Source organism: Bactrocera oleae, chromosome 6, assembly GCF_042242935.1.
Source record: "Bactrocera oleae isolate idBacOlea1 chromosome 6, idBacOlea1, whole genome shotgun sequence".
Taxonomy (NCBI): Eukaryota; Metazoa; Arthropoda; class Insecta; order Diptera; family Tephritidae; genus Bactrocera; species Bactrocera oleae.
Window position 1 is genome coordinate 46,986,230 of NC_091540.1, and position 22,420 is coordinate 47,008,649.

The 22,420-nt window shown below is 37.4% G+C and overlaps 2 protein-coding genes across 4 annotated transcripts in view; one reads left to right on the plus strand and one right to left on the minus strand.

Moving 5' to 3' along the window:
- Window positions 1-1,074: 1,074 nt before the first annotated feature.
- On the plus strand, window positions 1,075-3,634 carry LOC106618469 (TOX high mobility group box family member 3). 2 transcript variants are annotated; one of them, XM_036372111.2, is made up of 3 exons: window positions 1,075-1,232; window positions 1,459-1,705; window positions 2,475-3,634. In XM_036372111.2, the coding sequence occupies exons 2-3, from the start codon at window positions 1,523-1,525 to the stop codon at window positions 3,276-3,278; spliced, it is 987 nt and encodes a 328-aa protein (XP_036228004.2). In that variant the 5' UTR covers window positions 1,075-1,232; window positions 1,459-1,522; the 3' UTR covers window positions 3,279-3,634. The 2 variants fall into 2 exon arrangements, with proteins under 2 accessions (XP_036228004.2, XP_014091712.2); XM_014236237.3 differs by lacking the exon at window positions 1,075-1,232 and adding an exon at window positions 1,350-1,368.
- Window positions 3,635-4,505: 871 nt separating this feature from the next.
- The window catches only part of LOC106618487 (uncharacterized), an 86,403-nt gene continuing 68,488 nt past the window's right edge, over window positions 4,506-22,420 (minus strand). The window contains exons 3-6 of one of the 2 annotated variants that reach the window (XR_001330755.3): window positions 10,304-16,918; window positions 8,540-9,302; window positions 6,843-8,468; window positions 4,506-6,195 (exon numbers count right to left, since the gene is read on the minus strand). Coding sequence is in view for 1 of the 2 variants with exons in the window: in XM_014236270.3 (XP_014091745.2) it covers window positions 6,895-8,468; window positions 8,540-9,302; window positions 10,304-14,869 (6,903 nt within the window). In the remaining variant the exon portion in view is untranslated. The remainder of the gene's footprint in view (window positions 6,196-6,842; window positions 8,469-8,539; window positions 9,303-10,303; window positions 16,919-22,420) is intronic. The other variant, XM_014236270.3, reaches the window with a different exon arrangement.

Genomic DNA, 22,420 nt, shown 5'->3' on the forward strand with positions numbered 1-22,420 from the left:
ATGTGTATATATGTATTCTCGCGCAATGAAATATCTAAAATCACGGCCTTAAATACTACTCGAGTTACCCTTTGAAGTTGATAGTTCCCACGAAAATGTCGTCCATCCGCTCTCCGCTAGATTCTAAATGAAATGTTGTTAAATAACATGCTTCCATTATTTGCATCCAGACAACGAAGTTTTTTTTAAAAAGAAATTTTTGCTGTTTTGTTAGCAAAATAGAGAAACAGCTCTATAGATACCTGCTTCCATGAATCATGAAAACAATCGTGACTTCTTAAACTATAAAATGAATGGAGGCAACATAGAAACGAAAACAGATCTATATTGCTTATGACGTCACCGCTCAATTTGGTTTTTGTAATCTTTGTTCAAAGCCTAAACCGAAAAAAGTAACAGTAAATAACGTAATCTTGTCTTCATGTTTTCATGGTTGTCTCTTTCTCTCACTGGCCGCTTAACACGAGGAAAGAGCAAGTGCAAACTTTTGCATATATCACTATTATTTGTAGTATATGTGTATTATTCTAGAAAATTTTTTCCAGTATTTGTAGTTGCGGTTTGCTGAGTATTTCAACAGTTAGAATAAATATATATATATGGACGTCTAAAAAACTCAAGTTCCACAATGGGTTAATTTTTTTAACATAGGTTAACAAGTTACGTCGAACGTAAATAATATAAGGTGATGCCACATAGCTGCAAATTAACCAAGTTAAAACTAATTAACGGCATGTTCCATTCGCCATATTGTTTGAAGACGTATATACTGTGATTTAAACAAGCGAGCAAATATTATAGAGATAATAGATATATCTGAACTAAACGAATACTTTGAACCATAATAAAATCAAAATATAATACTAATAATATATATTTATTCTTTTCTTTGTACCGAAAATATAAATACGTATGTGGGATAAAAGAAAGTTATCGATATACCTGAATGTTCCATAGAGAAAGAATATGAGAGAGAGAGAGAGAGAGAGAGAGAAAGCTGAGGATATAATATTTAAAAGTCATAGACTGCTGTAATAGAGCCACAGTTGTTTAAAACACTTATAGCATGCGAGTTCTCGTTGAAAACTAGTATATGTATATAATATATAAGAGAATTATATAACGTTATTATATTGTGTTAGTGATTGTTTGCGAAATTATTGTTCAGTGAGTTAATTTATAGAAAGGAATTTGTACGAACTTTTAATTAAGAACTCAGTGATTTGACCTGGGTAAGTTATGAAGTCAATGCGTTAGTACGGTAGACGTAACGTTAATTATATTTTAACATCACAACAAGAAATTTGTGTTTGGTGGTAACTTTCGGTGCTTAAAAACTATATTGAACAGACTGGTAACGCTAGCATTGTGAGTGTCATATTGACATTTCCCATATTCATCAAACCTTAAGAGATCAATAAAAAAGTAGCTTTTTCAACTTTGTTTCATTTTTTATAGTTTGTTGCTTGTTAATAAATAAACAATTAACATAGCAACCAAAATCGACGCAAGGCGTGTGAGAATGAATGCGCAGTTCCATACACCATCATTCGGAGACGAGGTAATATTCGATTTGCCAGACAACGAAACGGATTGCGAAACTATAAGTAAGGTTCAAGGTGGACCGGAAACTTACACCGCCCCCAATAGCGTTATTAATCAACAACATCAGGAAGAAGGATTAATTCATCAACAGCATATTAATGTAAGTGTAACTATATATTTTTTTTTATAAAATGTGAAAATATTTTATATACCATGGAAAGCAGAGACCGAAAGACTGAAAGAGCAACATTTATTTTTTTTTTGGAAACAATTATAATCCCAAATTGCTGTAGTAGCGAGTTTTATAAAGGGTAAATTAAAAAAACGTTTATAAATCGGTAATTTAAATTGAACTAAGATTATAATTAAGGAAAAAATACTACACAATTGGATTAGAATTTGTTTGTGTAAAAATAACCGACGAACAAAGTGCCCGGCTGATTGATGGACAATCAAATGAAGCTGAAAATCAATGAAGCGTACATTGTGCTCTGTACAGTGGTATGAAAGGCATTTTTGATGAGAGGCACATAGGGCCCCTGCGTATACAATTGATATAATCGTTGACGTGGTTTTTTGATATATGTGCATTCTCTAATACTTGTAATAAATGTTTCCGATATTGTCGTCTCGGGATTCAAAACCACATGACGATTATATCCATGAGAGCGCGCGTTATCGCAAATCAGTTTGTCTTTTTTTATTCACCGAGCTTCGGCCGCCACATTGAGTTTAACTTTACTTTGATTAGCTGCAAGACATTCGTAAAGAAATTATTTAATTTTTTTAAGGAACAGATGAAGAAGCTTTTAGTAAGTTTTGAGTGTTTCAAAATAGTAATCATTTCAAATTCTTTCCTTTTGTTTAAAAAATGTTTTTGAATTATTAATTAAGTATTTCATTGAATCATACATTTCTTCTACTTATAGACAAAAAGAATTCGTAGCATGGATGTGTCTCTGGATGAGTACCACAGTGCTAATGACGAATCTTTCGCAAATACCGCTTATGCGGTATCTCCAACGAAAAACGCGCAAAATACACCTACAGCAACACTCGCTGCACGTAAGCAGTTAGCGCCAACTGCTACGGATGCCAATGAGCCCGCTAAACCGCTGTCAGCATATGGACTATTCTTCCGTGATACTGTTAGCGCAATAAAACAACAAAATCCCAACTGTACTTTTCAAGAGCTGTCGCGTATCGTGTCATCTATGTGGGAAGCATTAGATGTGAGCCATAAAAATGTTTACAGCAAAAAGCATGAAGCAGCGCAGGCGGAATATATGAAACAAATGCGTTTCTATCGTGAACAACTGGATGAACAGCAGCAACAATTAGCAGCTAATGTAAATGCTACACCGACGCCAGCTTTACAAACCAAACCGGCTGTTTTCACAATATCCCGCTACAACACAGACGGTAGCATGAACAATACCGTTGCCAATAATGTTGTCATCAACAGTGAAACGAACGTTAGTGCTGCACAGATGCAGCCAGCAACACCAACTGCGGAAGTAAATAGTGCAGCGAACGATCCTCCGCAGCCACAAATTCAAATGCTTAGTGAAGCGGGTGCTGTTCAGAAATGTACACGAGAGAATTGTAATAAACGCGCTATCATAAATCCCGATTGGGAAGATGAGTATTGCAGCAATGAGTGCGTCGTCATACACTGCCGCAATGTGTTCAACGCCTGGGTGCAATCGAATCTGGAGTCACGGAAACAATAACAGCGAGCTTATTTGAGTGGTGGCGCCGCGAGGAAGTAAAGCTCTCACTTTCCAAATCGTTTAACAAATAATGGGAGTATGTATCTTAAGTCTGGAAGACATGTTTACACAAAGTTCTTGCGTTCCATTAAACTTCTGCAGACTTTTCGAAGTATCCTAGCCCCAGGAAAAGCAGTGACATTGAATTTGATCTGATTTTTAATTTTTTCTAGAATAAGTTTTCGAAACGTAATTTCGAATTATTTTATTGCCTCAAAGCTTTCTAACAAATCTTATATTGACTTATTTATAAGCTAGTTGTAATTTTAGCAAGTAATTTGAAGACATATTATGGAAATAATATAATATACTCAAAATTTGATTTCTTATTATTGTATATTTTTGGTCATAGGTCAGTTTGTAGAAAAAGAATGAGTGTTGAAGTTCCGTTGGGAAAAATTTCAGAAGTACACGTAGGCGCAACAGGTGTGCAAAACGTGTCGAACATATATAATTAGAAGCAAAATACTGTTCCTCTAGAAAATATTAAAATTTTATGTCAAAGCGTCGTCCATAAAGTAGAGCACCTTATTTAAGAGTGTCAAAATATCGATTTTTTAGTTTAACAGAGAAATTTAGATATCGAATAACAGTGCGCCAATCACAACTATTTCATCAAATGTGACACATTTCAAATAATGTAGATGAATAACTCACTTTTTTCAGATAAAGGGACAAAACTTCGCAGAACACAGCTAAAAATTTACGATTTATTTCAAAAGTAGCAATACTACTACAAAGAGGAATGTTTATTTGGTATTGAGCAAGCAGAGCAAACGACGCAATTCTGTTCCCAAGACAGTCGGGTCTTCCTAACCGGAACGGACCCGGTTTTATTCCGGCCAACGACTTTCAACTCTACTACAAAGCTACAACAACAACAACAACGCAATCAATAGAAAAATAGAACAAACTGTAATTTTCTATACGTAAAAAATCGATTTTGAAAAGTTTTCAGTTGTGACTCTTTGGCGTTTGGTGTGCGAATTGTTTCCATATTTCAACCCAACTTTCCAAAAAATAATTGTTCTATGAAATATATTCTTTTTTAAGCAACGGATAATATCTGTGCTTAGTCGAATTGAGTTGAAATTACCCATTTTTAATTTTGGTACTTCATTCATATTTCTATATACTTACAAGTGTCTAGTTTTAAACAATCATAAAAAAATGTAAATAAAAACGAAATTTATTACTGAATTTGTTATATTAATGTTTTATTAATACATTTCTTGGGTTTCTTGCAATATTTGTATTTTTTTGAAAAAGCAAAAACATTTTATTCCATTTTTTTTTTAATTTTAATATTAATGTATATTTTATAGCATAATACAAGTAACGTACACACTTTTAAATTTGTGAATTTCTATATTCGCTAACATGCAGCCAGCCAATAGACCAATTATATTCATTTATGTAGATTCAACATTGAATCAACTGGCAAACTTTCAAAAGAAAATGTCAAAGCATAAATTTAGAAACTCAAAAATGTATATATGTATGTTTGTATGTATAGTAGAGTTACTTAAAACTAAAATTTCATGCTGCATTTTATAAAATTAAGTCCTTTTCGCAGTATTCGTGTAAAAATGTATGTTGAGCTTACGAATATTATATAAGATTTTAATAAGCTAATATACACTTACGAGTATGTATATTGGAAAGTGTATAACCTAATGCATTTCATAGCTAATAATGAAGCAAGTAAACCAAATAATACAAAAAATATACACATACAATTCAATATAAATATAATGCGTATAAAAGCAAAAGCAAAATAGCGCATTCGAAGTAATTGAAGATCAATGTTGGCAAAAATATATGTATTTTATCGCTTGTGTATGGAGTTAAGTGCATTTCTATTTAAATATAAAATCATTTCAAATGGTATAGCACAAAACAGCTTCTTGCTGACATTTTGCACATATCCTAAATACAAAAAATATAAATTTGTTGAATGGGGCGGAAGGGTTTTCGATTCGCTTTAAGCGATCTTTTACTTTCGTGGCACAAGCAAACAGAAAACAAAAAAAAATTATTGCACGCGTATAAGCAATGATTAAATATTTATTTTTGGTCGAAGGCTCGCTGGTGCGAATTCAAATTCAAAAGTTAAAAATCCTAAAGCACACTCACAATTATGCATGCTCATATACATATATGTATATGTTTGCTTGCACTTTCTGCAAAAAAGAAACGAAGCATTGCATTGTAAATAATATCACGAAAGTCTACCTTTCAACTACACCTCTAAAACCTTAGCATCGATAGTTCGAACCTGTTTTAAATTCACTTTTGAAAATTTCAAGTAATTATTATTAAATTTCCTTCATCTTTATATAATACCTTGTTAACCGCTGTGCACACAGCTGGCGTTATTTAGGTATAACGTTTGTCTATACTTTATGGACCTTGTGGAGGAGGATTATTTTGCGGTAACAAACACTACTAAATTTCATATATATTTGTTCTTGAAATAACAATTTTCGCTTCGCAATCAACTACAATTCTGTATATGCAGCTAGTGTATGTAGATTTGTGATAGGTATGCCATTATACGAATAATTGTTGTTGCATGTATCTACTGCATGGTTTTTAGGTTTTTAATGACTTTCGGCCATTTTTGATTAATGTTGCTGTTATGTCCAGGTTTTCGCAAATTTTAGCTTATTGACAACTACGTATAAGTATTGTATATATATTATTCAAAATATCTATATATACCGCCTTTTTATTTGTCTTTCATAGCTAGCAATGTTCCATTGTTATTGACTAGAGTAGTTGTTTTGATCAAAGCGTTCGTAGAGCTGTTCCTTGCATTGCCAGCCTCCAGGAAGGTAATATTGCATAATTATTATCTTGTTCTTATGATGGTAAACTGTAAAAAATAAATATAAGATATAGTTTAGAATAGAAACTAAGTCAATATTTAAAAAATTCAAATAATAATTTACTTTAGCTAAAAATTATTAAATTAAATAAAAAATTGGTTGAAATAAGTGAAAAAATTCGAAATTATTGCCTGTATTACCGTTTACAACTCGAATTGACTGCAGTTGAAAATTTTCAATTCAACATTATCGATAACAACTCAACCTGTCAAAAGTTCAGTTGTTATCACCTTGCAACTTTTTTCGTTTCAAAACTAAAGCTGTTAAATTATCTGCAAAAGTGTCAGTTTTTAATGCTGATAACATCAAAAGAACTTCAACTAAAGTTAGCTGAAAATCGCAATGCTAAAAAAGAGTTTAGTAGTCTTAAGGTTGAGTTATTACAATTAAATTCAACTTAGTCGAGTTTTGAACCGTAATAGCGGTTATATTAAATGAAAAGTAAACATTGGCTAAGTTTAGGTGCTGTCAGCGTTAATATTTTCGAAATGCAGCGTTAAAATAAATACACAGATATGTATCTCGAAAACTATCACGGTAGGGGATCAGGAAACTTATATATACTGTTAACATTATTGAATGAGGTATGCCAATGTAAGAGAATAAAAAATATAAACATTAAAAAACTCCATACCCCACCTCATTTGCGGTTGAGCTCTCGCCAAGTCGCATTAAGTTTACTCTCTCTACTCAATAATCTGCAATTCATTGATGTTCATATCGGAGGACTCCTTGCAAAACGTACTCGAACGCTCCAATTTCGTTTCGACACGTGTCGGTTTCTGTTGTTGGTCGATATTTTTTTGAGTTGGTGGCGGCGTTGACTTCTCACCGCGGCCAGCCGCTGACGTGGACGTATCGATGAATAATTCGATTTTCTGCTTGACCGCATGCGCTGCCTTCAACACACCATTGGTGGCGTTAATGATTTTGTTTTTATTATTCAAATGTGTCATTTGATTAACAGTATTATTATTTTTATTGCTAACTATGTGATTATTTGTTGTTTTCTTTAGTTGCAACGAGTTGGGGCGTCGTGTCGGTATATTCGATGGAAGCGAATTGCGCGTATAATTAGCATTTGACGTCGTTGTGACGGATGTGTGTGAGGCGGAACGTATTGGACCGGTGTGCGGATGTTGTTGTTGCTTTTCTTGTTGGTTATTGGTGGGTGCAGGGACGGCGTTCGTATTGCTCCGTTCATCACCGGAGCTATTGGCGGTTTGTTGTAGTTGTTGCTGTTGTAATTTGTTTTTCTCCGCGCGCTTAGCGAGAATCTCACGTGATTTAGCAGATAAAAAACTATGACGCGGGCCACTTCCCAATGTTTGTTGACTACCAGCTGCGCTCTGTGACGCTGGTTGACCCGGCATTGATATCGAACGATTTTTAAACATATCGCGCGATGAGTGTGTAGATGATACGGATGAGAGGCGACTGGCGGCTGACTTGGTTGTTGTCACCGAAGAGGGGCTCGAACCGGTTGATTTTATATTTTGCTGCTGCAAATGCTTTGGCGGTTTGGTGCCGATGCTTGCAGCACGATTCGTCTTCACAATTCCATTAGACATCTTGCCGTTTTGCGACTTACTACCGACAGCTGCCGACTGTTTGACGCTGTTACCAATGATCGGATTCGAACGCGACAGCTTATTTATGCTTGAAAGTGATTCCTGCGATATCGCTTTATTTGTCATCACAGAACTTTTCATGCTATCGCCGAGCGAATCACCACCACGATCCGAAAAACGGTCGGCATTGTCGGTGGCCTTAATACGCATGGTACGGCCACGGCGCGATGGTGACGCCAAACTGTCTAGTGACATATTAATGGATTTGCGCCCGATTTGGTTCGCGGTTTTACGCGCGGCTGGACTGGAAGTACGCGAACTATCGCTAGATGAGATCTGACGGCCTTTACCTTTGGTGGTGGCTGGTATACTGGAACTTGTGGCGCTACGCACTGGACCGTTGCCAAAACCTGTTGGCGCGTGCACTTTGCGTGGCTCTAGGTAGCGTGGACGCACGTCAGACAGACGTGCTGCTATTTTCTTGCTCGTGTCGCTTTTTACTTCGGCGTTTATAGGTTTTGGTGGCAACGCTGGTGCGGTTGTGGTGACTTTATTTATATGCATTGGCGCTTCGGATTGAGTGCGACGATGTGTGTTTAAACTGTTGCGTTCGGAAGTTGTGGCACTCTGTGAGCTAGCGCGAAGCGCTTGAGGCACATGGACACGGGTGTTCGATTTAAGAATTTTACCTGTGAAAATATATGTCATATAGTTATGAAAAACTTGATAAAACATTTATACTTGAATTTTTAGTACTTACTTGTGCCTTCACGTATATCGTTGTTGGCCTGCACACCGCGCTCGGTGGTCTGCACATTACCCGCCTCTTGAGTCTGCGTTGCCTTATACAGTTGGGTATCCTGTGCCATGGCGCGCTTCGAATGCGCCTGTATTGCCAACTTTACCTGATACAGGTCTTGGTTGCGTGTGCTGCCACTAAACGTGAACGCTTTGGACACTGGTTTGCTGCGCTTCAGATCCATTGGTTCGGTAAGTCGCGCCAATGTCTGTATCTTTTTACGCAAATCGAGATCCATACGTTGCCAAGCAGTCACACGCATAGCTCGCGAACACTGTCGAATGAGACATTGCTCCACTGCGGACAGTATGGCGCTCACTAAACGTATGTACTCAGCATCCCAATCTAAGTCTTCGTCTTGCAAGCCCTGCAATTCCTTAGCCAATTCACCGAGATTCGCCGGCATTTGTATGACTTTCGCCTGCAACACAGTGTTGAGGCGTGTCACACGCTGATAACTGCGACATGCCTGATCTGGTGTGAGCGACGATGCTGTGCGCAGTAGAACACTCTCTAGACGTGGTATGTGACAGCTACGATCGTGGCCGAGCGATAAGAAAGAGTCACTCGCTATCAGGCTGGCAAAGTGATCGGCAATGTAGGTATAGGCGGCGTCCAATATATCACGTACAAGACTCTCACAAATACCACCCCAACGGTAGGTCGCCAACTGTGTCAGCAAGTTATCACAATCGAGGACTGTGTCCAATACGCTCTCCGAAGTCTGCGGCGTAGTATTGTGTACAGAAAAAAGCGATAAGGGGAATGTGATAAATTTTTAAAACAGAAATACAAAATATATAGTATAAGTAGTAGCTTAACTGATACGGCTAATTAATAATTTGTCTTTTATCAACGATCACTGATCTCTTGCATGTAGGTATATCATATACTCAGAAGGCCTCATACAATGAAAATCATTGTTCGCTTCACGCATTTGTCGAGAGGTGGGCACACACTCATGCCAATTCGTTATCTCTATAGCTATGGTAGTGGAGTGGTCGTTCTTATAAGGTTCATCTATACTCAACAAGCCGTAAAGATAAGAGGCTGTGCGAATTTTATTAAATTCCGCTCTATTCAGTTGCAAATACACAATTTCGCAATGATAATATATCAAGGTTTCGTAGATTAAAACACATAGGCAATGGGACCGAATTTCTATGTAGATATGGGTTAATTTAAATTTGGTTCGAATGATTTATAAAACCCATTTGCTGTTCGTAGTTGGCTTGGAACTTATAAGGTTTAATGGAAAGTCAATGAGTCAATTAATTTAGTGGAGGATAAAACATTCGGTACTATTAATATTTACATGATCGTTGGAAAAGGTTCCAAGCCAATTTACTGAATCTTAATATCTTTCCCATAGTATTATTCGGCCAAGGATTGTCAACTTGGAAAACATTTTTTCATATATTTAATGAAAAATCCAAGATTGAACAAGAAAAATTACTAACCCGTCTTGAGGATAGCGATCAATAACTGACTGTTTCTCAATGACTTAGAATCCAAATGCGGAACTCTGAAGTAATTTTTGCTAACCAAAAAGTAAGATGAGATCTCAAAGGCTTGCAATTTTATTCATCTTCAATTTCTATTTATAACTCTTAAAAAATCTCATTACTGTTATCTTTAAAGCAATCCTTTAATTTAGAGTTACAAGCAAATACAATAAAATAAAACTATTATACTCTGTAGCAACATGTTGCGAGATAAACTTACCATGTAAGCAACTATTTGCTGTCGACATCGCCCCAATATGTCTGCTGGCAGCTGAGCAAATTGACGTGTTGGCCATACTTTCATATAGTGGCGACAAGTCCAACGCAAACACTTGCGATACAAATCATCTAACGAGTGAGTTAATGCGACAGGTAAGACCTGCAGTATGCCATCGATACAACCCGAACAGGGCTTATGAAAATTGTGACAATAGTTCGTCTTCAAGGCGTGCGCAGTAACTTCCTTCAGCCCCTCTAAGCCAAGGAGATCAGCTAAAGCAGCTAACTCCATTAAACTAATACCGTCGGGTGGATGCGAAGCGCCGGAATAAATGTGACACAAAGCAAAATGTACTGCCGAGAAGGAATAACCCTGTAGTGAGACTACACTCTGCGCACCGCTACCAGCTAACATAGCCGCAAAATACTGACAGCGGGAGCGTAGAATGCATTTGTGCGCCTTGATGCGGCGGCCATGCACTTCAACGATCATGTCTGTGGCAATCTCTTGCAGGAACATTTTCAACAAATCCTCACCCAATCTGCGTGGTTGACGGCACGATATGGAAGACTCATCCATGCCGGAACGACTGATACTCGAAGCTAGACTCGAATCGCCGCTGATATCTGTCTGTATGTAGTCCATTTGATCACAGATAATGTCGTTCGGCAAAGAGTTTGAGAATTCTTTCGAAAAATTCGGGAAGAGACGCGATAAACTGCGCAAGTTCTCAACCGAATTAGTTATACTGAGGAAACTATTGCCTTGAGAACGTGTCATAGTCCATGAATGAGGCCGCGTTTTCGAATCATCACGAAATAGCCGATTGATTTGACGATGATTACCCACACTCTTACTCATTGACTCGGGCGAGTGTAGTTCGAACTTTGCAGGTTTATCCATATCGGATAACTTCACAAATGTACTTTTTTCAACTTCCCCATGTTCATTCACCGTTTCGAGCAGCATTTTTTGTTTTTCTATGGTTGCATGTAGGGTCTCCATGGTGTGACCGGAGGCATTTTTCTTAGGCGAAGAGGTTTCTTTGGCCTCAATTATGGTTTCCATAATAATAGCCGATGAGCGATTTGAGGGCGCCTGTTGTTGCAGCTGTTGCAGTGCAGCCTCACGTATTGCCAGTTCCTCATCCTGCTGGAAAGTTAAGTCTTCAGTATCCGTTGTCGAGGCTGGAGACAAATCTTTTGACAGCACACCGTCTGTTATGGAAGCCAAACTACTTTTGTCAAATGTTTCATTGATTTGTACATCGCGGCGTCGTTTTTTGACGCGTCCACCGTTAGCGGCACCAGTGCCAGCGAGGAAAACTTCATCATCACGTTCACCACCCGACACAGAGTTACGTGCTGAATTGTTGGAATATGTGCTTAATTCAGACTTGGAACCGGTGTATTCGTCGAAAGGCGACAACGAGCTGTCCACCGACAGAGATGACGCTTTCGATATTAACGGTATTTTATCTATGATACTCATTAATCCATTACCACCTTTATCCTTTGAATCGCCATTTGCTGTAAGACTAATGGAGCGTTTGTAATCACATGTGACACCTTCTTTTGATGGATTAGTTCCCCACGAATGGCGCTTTGTTGCGTCGCTTTGAGCGCGCTGCTGTTGTGATAGTCGTCGTATAGCCGCAACTGTGATGGGTGGTTCAAGGTTGCATTTATAGTCTAGTGACTTACTCTCCCCACATATTTCATTGTCTGCATTCATCTTTAAACTACTGCTTTTTGCCATTAATGTTTCCGTCGAGCTTGCGCTTGAACGCATCACATCGTCAGTGCGTCTTTGAGCAGCCTGCGAACTAGATAAACGTTGCACTAAACTAAATGGCTCCTTTCTTGGTGTGCCAATTGGCTTCTTGCTCTCTCCTATATCTATAAACATACTAAATATATTTTTCTTATCTGCAGTCAATGGATCCTCTGGCTTCACCTCTTTAGGTTTTACTTCATCGGCCGTTGCATATTCGCTCTTCGAGAGATTTACAAAGAAGCCGGCCGGTTTCGGTGCCGTGTACGACTTACTCATTTGCGGCTTCATTGGTTTTTTATTGAGATCATCGGTATTAGGCTTATTATCCATATTATCTAAAGAAACATAAAAGCCGCAACCGCTCTTATGCGAACTTGTCGAGTCGGAACGTTCCCGAAATTTACCTGTAGATGCTTCCATACTCGAAGTTGAGCTGGTGCTTTTACGACGCTCCGAACGACAATCGCTCATATCGACAACCCATGACGCAATACCAGGTATAGTTTTACGTGTCTTTGGTCTCGAACGCAACTCTACTTGATCCTCATCATCATCACCCAGCGGACGTGTTGGTTCAAAATCCAACGAGGCAAAGCCACCCGAGACGATTGGGCACGACTCTAAACGCCGATGCACAGGTGGGCTTTCACATTGTTTGGGCGCAAAATCTTTAATTGAGGCCCCACCCGAAATAATGGGATTTGATTCGTCGAACTTGGAACGTTTTGGCGTGCGCGGCATTGGTACTGGTGAGTCTGTGGCATCGCTGCAATATGCGCCGGAATCGCGTTGGTGAGATAATGAAGAAGACATTGTATAGTCGCGATGTATGGAAGAGTTGTTGCTTGAGACATTCTCTATGTGTGCTATTGAGTTATGCGGTGTGTCCGGGTGAGTAAATGCCTTATGAGCGTGTCCATCATAGTCATCGACATGTGGACGACCGCTTAGACTAGGACGGTGCTCGTGTTCGGACCAAACTAAGCTCGGAGCAGGACTGGATGAAGAGTAGTCGGTTGTGTAGCTGAGATCATTGTGTGCAGCATTAACTGTAGTTGAATGTGAGATGTTGGTACCTGTCGTGCCGTGCACCGAAAATTTAGGGCTCACCGCCAACGGATGAATACTAAATTGTTGCATATTGTGCTGAAAAATATATGGTCGTGGCTTATGTTCTTGTTCACGGCGCAACTTAACGATTTCCGAGGAGTCCGAGGAATCAGCATCAGCGACTAAGGAAACCGAGGCCTCAGTGGCATCTTCTTGCTGAGTAGCAAGTTGTTGAGCCTTACCAGCAGCATCCTTGACTTCGATATTCAGTGGCGGCTTTTGATTTTCGTGTTCACGTTTCCATAGTTTTTCCTCGTCCGAGAGATTATTTGTGGAAGTGGCAGAGGCAACCGAAATTTGTTTCTGAGGCGAATCTGCACCAGAATTTGAACTGGAACTTGACTTTGACGTATCAAACGTTTCTGCAGTTTCAGGCAAGTCTTTAGATTTCACTTTACACTTGGCAAATGCTTTATGGAATGATTCAAGTTTTTTAGTAGGTGAATCTTCATCTTCTCCACCAACCGCTTTCGTTGGCTCTTCCACATGCTCTTCAATATCCTTAGCATCCTCATTGGACTGCTGTCCATCCAGACTTGGGAAGAATAGCACTTCATCTTCGTCACGCAGCGATGATGCGTCAATGAAACAAGCGCTATGCCCGGAAGAATCCATTGGATTATCACGTCTTTCAAGATCACGCAACAGCGAATGTGTACTGATGCCAGTGAATAAAGAGCTGGTATCTGCAGTTACAGACGCTCCTGTCGAGTACGTGCGCTCCCGTAGGTAGGGTGCGATATCAGGTTCTTTAAGTAAATTAACTTGCAGCTCTGCTGCGCCGCATTTATCGCGCTCCCTCGGCAGCTCAAAGGGTGCTGTCGGCAGTGTATTTTCACCATGAGAAAATTCTGTACTAAAAGCAGGAAAGTTTACTTCAGCCACTTTGCCAACAGCTGTTGTGCTAACGCCAGCAATGGGTACGCTCGCTGCGGCTGTTGACACCACGCTACCTGTGGCAATACTGTTAGCGTGTGGAAACACAGATTCCCATGAGCCAGTTTCTGAAGAAATTGACGACGTTTCCATAATAACAATTTCCTCATTCTGTCGCTGCTTCTCCTCCTTCGATGTAGAATGAATACCGCCACCAGTTGCAGCAGCAACACCACCACCACCACTGCCATTGGACACCTTCAAGCGCGCGGCTGGCGTTGGTGATGCTGTAGTCAAATGTACACTATCGTAGGCTTTATTATCATATGCGCCGCCGCCATTGTTGATCGTACGCGCAGCCGCGCTGCCAACGTTATCAACGCCGCCACCTGCAGCAAGCATAGCCCCATCACTGGGACTACTGCCGTCAGCACATTCGTCCGCGCTGCTGTTTGTAGCGGTGCTTACAGGCGAAAAAGTGTCACGCTCCTCATCGCCCAAATCGATTTCACAGGTTTTAGTCGATGAGACGCTACCTTGACGTGGTAGTAAGTCCAATGTGGTGGGCATGTTGGCCCGCCGTAAGTCCTCACTATATTGCGGTGGCGAGGAGGTGGTTGTCGATGAACTGCTATCATTGCCGCTGACACAGCCACTGCCGGCGCGTTGTGCGGGCAAGGGGCGCATGTGTCGCGCGGGCGCTACTGGAGGCGTTGTGGTTAACTCAAGGCCATTGGCAGTCACGCTGGGACGTCGCGCCGCTGACGGCGAAGCTGCTGTTGGTGAATGCGTTGCACTGTTCATTGTTGCCTTTGTTGTTTTTGTTTGGTATGCTTTTCCTAATGTTGCGCTTGTAAGCGCTGTTTGAATTTTGTTGCTGTTTTTGCTTTAAACTCTTGCAGTTACTGCTCGATCTAATGCTTCATTAGGCAAATGGCTGCTTTACCGTTAGCGCATGCTATTGTTGCAAACGTGCGCTATTGTTGTTATGATTTTTTGCTGTTTTTGTTACTGGCAAACTGATCCGCCGTTTTGCTTTAATGCTTCCACACTTTACAGTCACGCTCGGCGAATTCTTTTCAGTTTGTCGCCACTCAGCGAGCGTTGGTTATTTTTCCCTGCAGTTTCTTTTGCTTTTTTGCATGCAATCTACCGGCTACAAAAAAAAACGTAAAAACAACATACAAAAACACCCGTTTGCTGTTCTAAATGAAGTGCTTTTTATTCCCAGGCGCTGGTGGCTGCCGTTAGCTATGAAAAATGCTGCTTGTCTGTTGCGTTTCAATTGCAACTTTTTATTCGATTCCTGTTGCTGTTGTTGTTATGCAGAGTTTTGTATGTACGTCGTTGCGCTGTGAATTCCGTTTGTACTGTGTGGATTATTGTCCGCCAATGCTTTGTCGCCGCAACTCTAAAATGTAGGCAAATGCGTCTGTGCATGTATTTAGCGCTTTCGTAAAGCGAAAATATCGAATGAAAGAAGTCAAAAACAAAAAAAAAATTACACCGCTTCTGTTCTTGTCTCTAATTGCAGTAAGATTAAACTAAATGCAATATAAATACATATGTATGTGGACTCGCCTATATAAGTAAAAATGCATATAAGTACATATATACGTATGCTTTTATGTAAGTCTGTATGTGTCGCTGCACTATGCTACGCTACGTAATGCTATTCTATTTGCAACTATTTCGCTGTGCGCCGTTTCACTTCGCATGGCAACACAAAAACTAAACGCGAAAATTCTTAGCTCTGCAATTATAGTTGACAACAGGCCTACACGGGTTTGTTTTAAGTAGCTATGCGGATGGACGCAACTTTTTGCCTTCTGCCTTTTGCTTTGCGCTGCGTTCTTCTGCTATTTGTGACACTCAATCAGCATGGTCGGCCCACAAAATGGACCGCTGACGATTTGTAGTTAGCAATCGCTGGCGTTCTTGCTGTTGTTGTTGCTTTTGGTGTACCTGTTTACTTCTCTCCACTCAGCACAGTGTTCAATAGTTCTTTCGCCGCACAATTTAATTGTGAGTTGCCACTACGTTCTACTATTTTATCCAACTCTTGTATATATGCTTCGTTGTTGTTGTTGCTTTGTTGCTAATGCTTAAGTTATTGCAGCTATCACTTGTGTAAACACCTCAGCGCGTACGGTGTGTCGCTGCTGCTTGTTGCTGCACTTCAAAGTGTTCACTAAGACGTGCAACAATTAACCAGCTCCAAGTATTCGGTTGCTTTTAGCTTACTCTTACGCTTACAGTGCAGCGCTGTTCTAGCAATGTGCTTTGATCCAGCAAAAAAAAATGTAAAGATCTGCACTTTACAATAGCAACAATAACGCTTAGTGATGTATTCACATATGCAAGCAACTTCTGTTGTTGTTGTTGTTGTTGCTGTCAAAGCGCCGTATACGTGTATATTGGCTTAGCTGTTGTTTGTATTGTTGTAATTTGTATTTTTGTTTACACTTTTGTATTAAGTTCACTTTGTTTGCCGGTGCGGTGCTTAGCGTTTCTTTGGCAGCAGCCGTGTGGCGAGACGTCGTTTATGTTCGTCTTGTGCTTTAGTTTCTATAAAGTTGTTGTATGTTGTTATCGGCCCTTGTTGTTGTTGCTGCTGTTGTTGATAAACTACAGTCAACATTTTGCCGTTGTTGTCACTGATTTATTGCCTCTGCCGCGTCGCAGTCTCAGTTGCCACTCGCGTTGTTGTTTATTTCTTCAAATGGTAATATTGTTGCAGTGTAAGCGTGTGTGTGTGGGCATGTGCATTGTTCGTGCTCTCTTAATGCTATTGTCGTTGCAGTTGTTTGCGCCTGCGTTTCGTGTTGTTGCCTCTATTAATGTATAATTAACCTGCAATGGGAAGAAAATAAACAAATACATGAGTAAGTAAAAGAACAATAAGTTCAGTCGAAAAGACAGCAGATGTGAAACAAATTATATGTATCTAAATGTGCTTGCAATTGTATTCATATGTAGACTCACACATTAATTTATTACTGAAATAATTATTTGATATTCTAATTTCTTTTTGATAGTTATTCGTTGAAGGGTTAGTCCAGTCCTGAAATTTCAAAATCTCATTGTTTTTGGCTTAAAGTAAACCTTAGGGCTCTAAAAACATTCCATATTGATAGAATAATGAAAAAATGTTTTGGAAGACGAAGTATTTTCTACGCTAATATTTCAAAATGCTGCTATCTTTGTTTGCTCTGGAAAAAAAGTGAATTTGCTTTCTGAAAAAAATGTTTTCTGATGGCAAAAAATACCAATCGCTTCACAAAAGCTACGGCTTGATTGTTTTTTAAGAAACTTGATACACGTGCTCCTTGACAAAAAGGGGAGGACGAGTTCGTTGATGGACGTAAACACGCCCACATAACTTAGCCGAAAATTAAAATACAAAACTGTAAATTGGTACAACGAATCGCAATAACGAGGGGCACCTGTGGTTTGAAAATGTTTAAAAAGTGGGCGTGGTCTCTAATAGGGTTAATGTATACAAATCGAGTGAGTGACTTTATAGGAGCAGATGCCAAAATTGGACGATGGCCGCGCGCACATTTAGACGAAATCACATATCTCCGGACCTACTCCACCAATTTCAACCCAATTTAACATATAAGACAATTTTTACATTCTCATATTGCAGTGCGAAGTTTAAATTCCATGTGATATTTTCACTTTACAGTATACAAATCAATCACCAATAAATATATATGAGTACAAATTTTGCACGAATATTGTTTTTAAGATATGCCATCTCAGGTTTAAAAATCGGACCACAACTTTTTAAGCACCCAGATACCAGAATTGTGGACCCCAGAGCCTATGGCTGAGTTTCCACCGAAAATATCGGTCAATGTGTGAGATATATATATTTTCCTTAGCCCTCATATACCTTATAGAAATATTTTCGAACTTTCTAATATAATTATAAAAAAGAGTATGTGACCTATAATATAACTTAACAAAATACCAAACTTGATCGTAATGCATTCCTGAATTTGTCGAATATTGAGTGTTGAATTCTTTCGCAACATTTTTTATGTGAAGTTTTGCCGACATCTAAAGCTATTTCCTTGGATTTTATTCTAGCGAGTTGCAAGAGTATGAAATGAACCCCCGAACTCTTTCTTACTTGTTAAAATTGATGCTACTTCTTAGACTTTTATGAATTTGAATTAAAATTATTTTCAACGCTCTGATTTTGTGATAGTAGCGGATGCTATGAATTGATCTATTAACTATATACATTTTTATTCAATCTTTTATTATTACTAACTATCATTCTTCGATTTTTGGGGCGATTTTGACACCCAAAACACCGTGGATCCGCCACTGGTCCCAGCATATTCTACGGCCAAGAACTGGTTTACTGAATTCCGTCCCATCCACTGTATTTTTTAGATTAGCCCCCAGCTACTAATTCTTCTTTCATAAAGGTAATGTGAACGTAATACTATACTCGAAAAACGTCATATGAAATAAGAGAAAACGTTAACTTAAGTTTAGTTTGAATGGCACCTATATGCTATAATGATCTGATCTGAACAATAGATTTGGAGAATATTCTATACAAAAACTTGATTTTAATTTTTCACTTTATATGGCAGTGATATACTGTAGCGATTTCGACAAGAACGTGTGCAGATTTTCAGATCGATATCTCAAAAACTAGTCCCTCAGTTGTTACGCGTATATACAGACAGACAGATGGATATGGCTAAATCGCACGTTTTACATAACTTTAAATTTACAATACCTCTTATTTCAGTTAACTAAAAGTAAGTTGGGAACCACGTTCTACCAGAACTCAGATTCTGGGCCCACTTCCAAAACCCTAATTCAAAGAGATAAGTGTTTCTAATAACGTTTGTTCGTGGCTTCTCGGAGCTCAGTTTGTAAATCCGTCAGTTTCTGTTTAGTCACGTCATTAAGTATCTCACTTATCTCCATTTATTTTTGCATTTAAATTAATCTACGATATTTTTCCAGAGTTAAAACAATTCAGCTGCATCGATTTTATAATTCATAACACATAAAAATGTCATGGAGACAGTTTTATTGCAAAAATTTATGTATGCATGTAATGATATTTTATTCGTCGGTAGAAAAATGTAAGCGCCATCAATTCTTTATATAGAACGCATTTACTTGTATGATAATATGTAATCACTGGCTCTTTAATATGGCTTAATAGTTTGTGTAAACAATCATTTAAATAGAACATAACAGGTTGCTGAGCACTTTGCAATGAAATAAAAACTGGAAAGCCAGGCTTTTGAAACCCTTTAAATGCACCCCACTTATATATATTGTAATATTTTCTTAAGCATATCAAAAGTAGTAGCAAATATAAATAATACGGATATTTTCATATAAAATGCGTTCAACTTGAACATGAGTAACTGTTATACAGATGCATACATATAATTATACTCTGGCAACATGTTGCTACAGGCACAGGGGATCGCAGAGCAAGAGGCACCTGTGGGTTAAAAATTGTGTAAAAATGGGCGTAGCCCCGTCCTCTAAGGAGTTTAATTATAATAATCAAATTAGCTCCGGACAATTACTTTAATCACTACTATCGACCCCGCCCACTTCCCTTATAACAGTACTGTTAAAAAATACTAAAAGCGCAATAAATAAATACGCCAGAGACATTAAATTTTACACTCGAGATGGTATGAGAGGGCTTTATCGGAACCGGGGTCAACATCGATGGGTCTGGCGCCGCCTAATTGTAGGTGAAAAAGGTGGTATGTGGTATTGCCACATATAGTAAAATCGGTTCAATAAATCCCTTGCACCTCATATATCTAATATAAAAAACTTCCCGTTGGTTTTATACCAGATATACGAATTATCCTACTTTCATTTACAATGATTTTCGCTTTTTTAACAAGCCTTATGACAAATATGTCGGGAATCATATTTTTATAAAATATGCTTTCGAGTATACCTGAGCAAGGTCCAAATTATTGCAATCTTGCAAGTTGCAAGAGTATAAAATGCTCGGTTGCACCCGAACTTGGCACTACCTCAGTTTGTATTTATTTCCATGCAAATTCTTGAAGCTTTCAAATGAAAATTTCATATTAATTAATATTCAAAAAACTTGTACATTTGATTGTAAATGTGAATATATTTAGCAAAGCAATAATTTATGTTAACATATGAATTCAATTTGCTTGAGCAGATGCGGCTTGATAGAAATTTATATAGTCAGGGTTGAACGCCGTTATACGAGTGTGTAGTGTGTTAAACTGTCATGACAAAGTAAAGTCTAAAAATTTATATCTGAAGTTGTTCAGTAGTTTTCTTAATTCAATATTAGTAATTATTTTCTATTGAGAAATTCATTTCACAAAGTTTGAATTTTTAATAAAATATTAATCACGATTTTAAAGTTACAAATTACATATGTAAATAAGCAATTAACTTTTTTCTTTAATTTTTGGTGAGTAATAAAAGTATCTTTAATACTTTCTATCAAAGAATAAGTGGTACTGAGTTCTACTATTTAGTCACGTTTCTATGAGTCTTGTCTGGTCAAACTGTGTATAATCCCTCAATTAGTTGTCAGAGAGTTGTCCGTGACAAATTACAGAAAATGAGTACAATAATCTTAATTTTTATAAATATATAATTTTTACTGATAATATATATTTATTTTATTGGTAAGTTTAATTGGTAAAGATAGTGTTTTTAAAACTTTTTGAAAAATATAAAATTTGAAATGAAGTTTTGACCGACTATTTTGTTTTGTTATATATTCTTGTAGACTTATTGTTGGAATTATTATTGAATATTGTTTAATTAATATTTTCATTAATTTCTTCAAAAAAAGAAGAACCGAAAACAATAACTTAGTCCTCCTATAATGGAAGTGATGTAATGTTTGTATTAGTCAAGCAAACAGGAAATTGATTAACCATTTGTAGTCATTTATTTAGTTATTCGTTATCAAAATTTTGAAAATGGGAAAAAGAACGAATACAAATTGCATAATTAAATGTGTATGTATATGTACATAAAAATCATCAATCATACTGGTGCATAATCAAAACTGCATAGTTACTTTATTAGAGTGGTCCGAAAAAATTTCCTTAGTGCAGTGAATTTACCAAAACAAACTTTCGTGTAAATTCATATGAGTTCCTCACAGTCCAGTGAATGAACGTAACAAATTCATACTCATAAATATTCATTAACAGAAATTGTCAGTTTTTAAGTACGAGCAATACTAATATTATATGACAACTGTCTTTCAGGTTAAAATAAGTTAATTTAAAATAAAAATGAATAGTTAAAACTATACGACAATAGTTTATATTTCTTTATATTTTAGGCCCAATCGTTTTCAAAATTATAATATATAAAATTATTATAATAATCATTATGGTTAATGAAGTCACGTGGTAATTTGTGTTAAATGTACTTTACAAGTAATTAAAGGAAATAAAAATTGTTTTAAAAATAAAATCTTTATTAGTAATAAGTTTATTATTGTTTTTATTTCAAACTATCATTGCTATAATTTTACCACCCTAATGTTTGTAAACATATTCATGAAGATGTGCATAAAATTCTTTACCTCTGAGACGTCAATGTGAGTTTGCATGTACGTATTTTATTTTATTTTAGGCGATCAATTTCCGACAATAAATAAATGCACCTTGCTTTAGGCTGTCATTTGCAACAAAAATACGAATTTATTTATTTGTGTGTGACAATTTTAATATAGTATGCATATATTTTAGGTAGACAAGCAATACTTATCGTTTATTATTTTCGGTTGTAGCGGTCCACAATATAAAAAACTGAATGCCTGTGATTCTTAGTTCTTACGAAACCAGGAAGACTCACAAACACAAGCAAAGGACTTAAAATCCTGTATCAAACTGCTTCGAGCCTGAAATAAATCATACCACCATGCTATGAATATACCAAAAAAGATATTGATGAATAGTTAAAAAAAAATAAATTTCACAACAAATTAGAAGCTATTTTTCAACAAATTTCATGCTTAAATATTTTTGGATAAAACATTTTGACTTTTAAGTCAACAAACTTTTATTTATGCGGGTTTTTCAGTGGCTTAATGCTTTGAAATGAATAAATTTGTAAGTGCAATGAAGCATTGCTTTTGCATTGATTACAAGCTCTGCCTTTCAATAATTATATCAGTAACGTTAAATGGAAAGTAAATAAAATAATACAGGTACCTAAACACATACCAGACATACTATGTATGCTCCTTTGTATTTAAACCTTTTAAAATTATAAAGTTTTCCAGCGAAAAATAAACAAAATACGTTACCTTAAAAAAATAAACAAAAACTGACA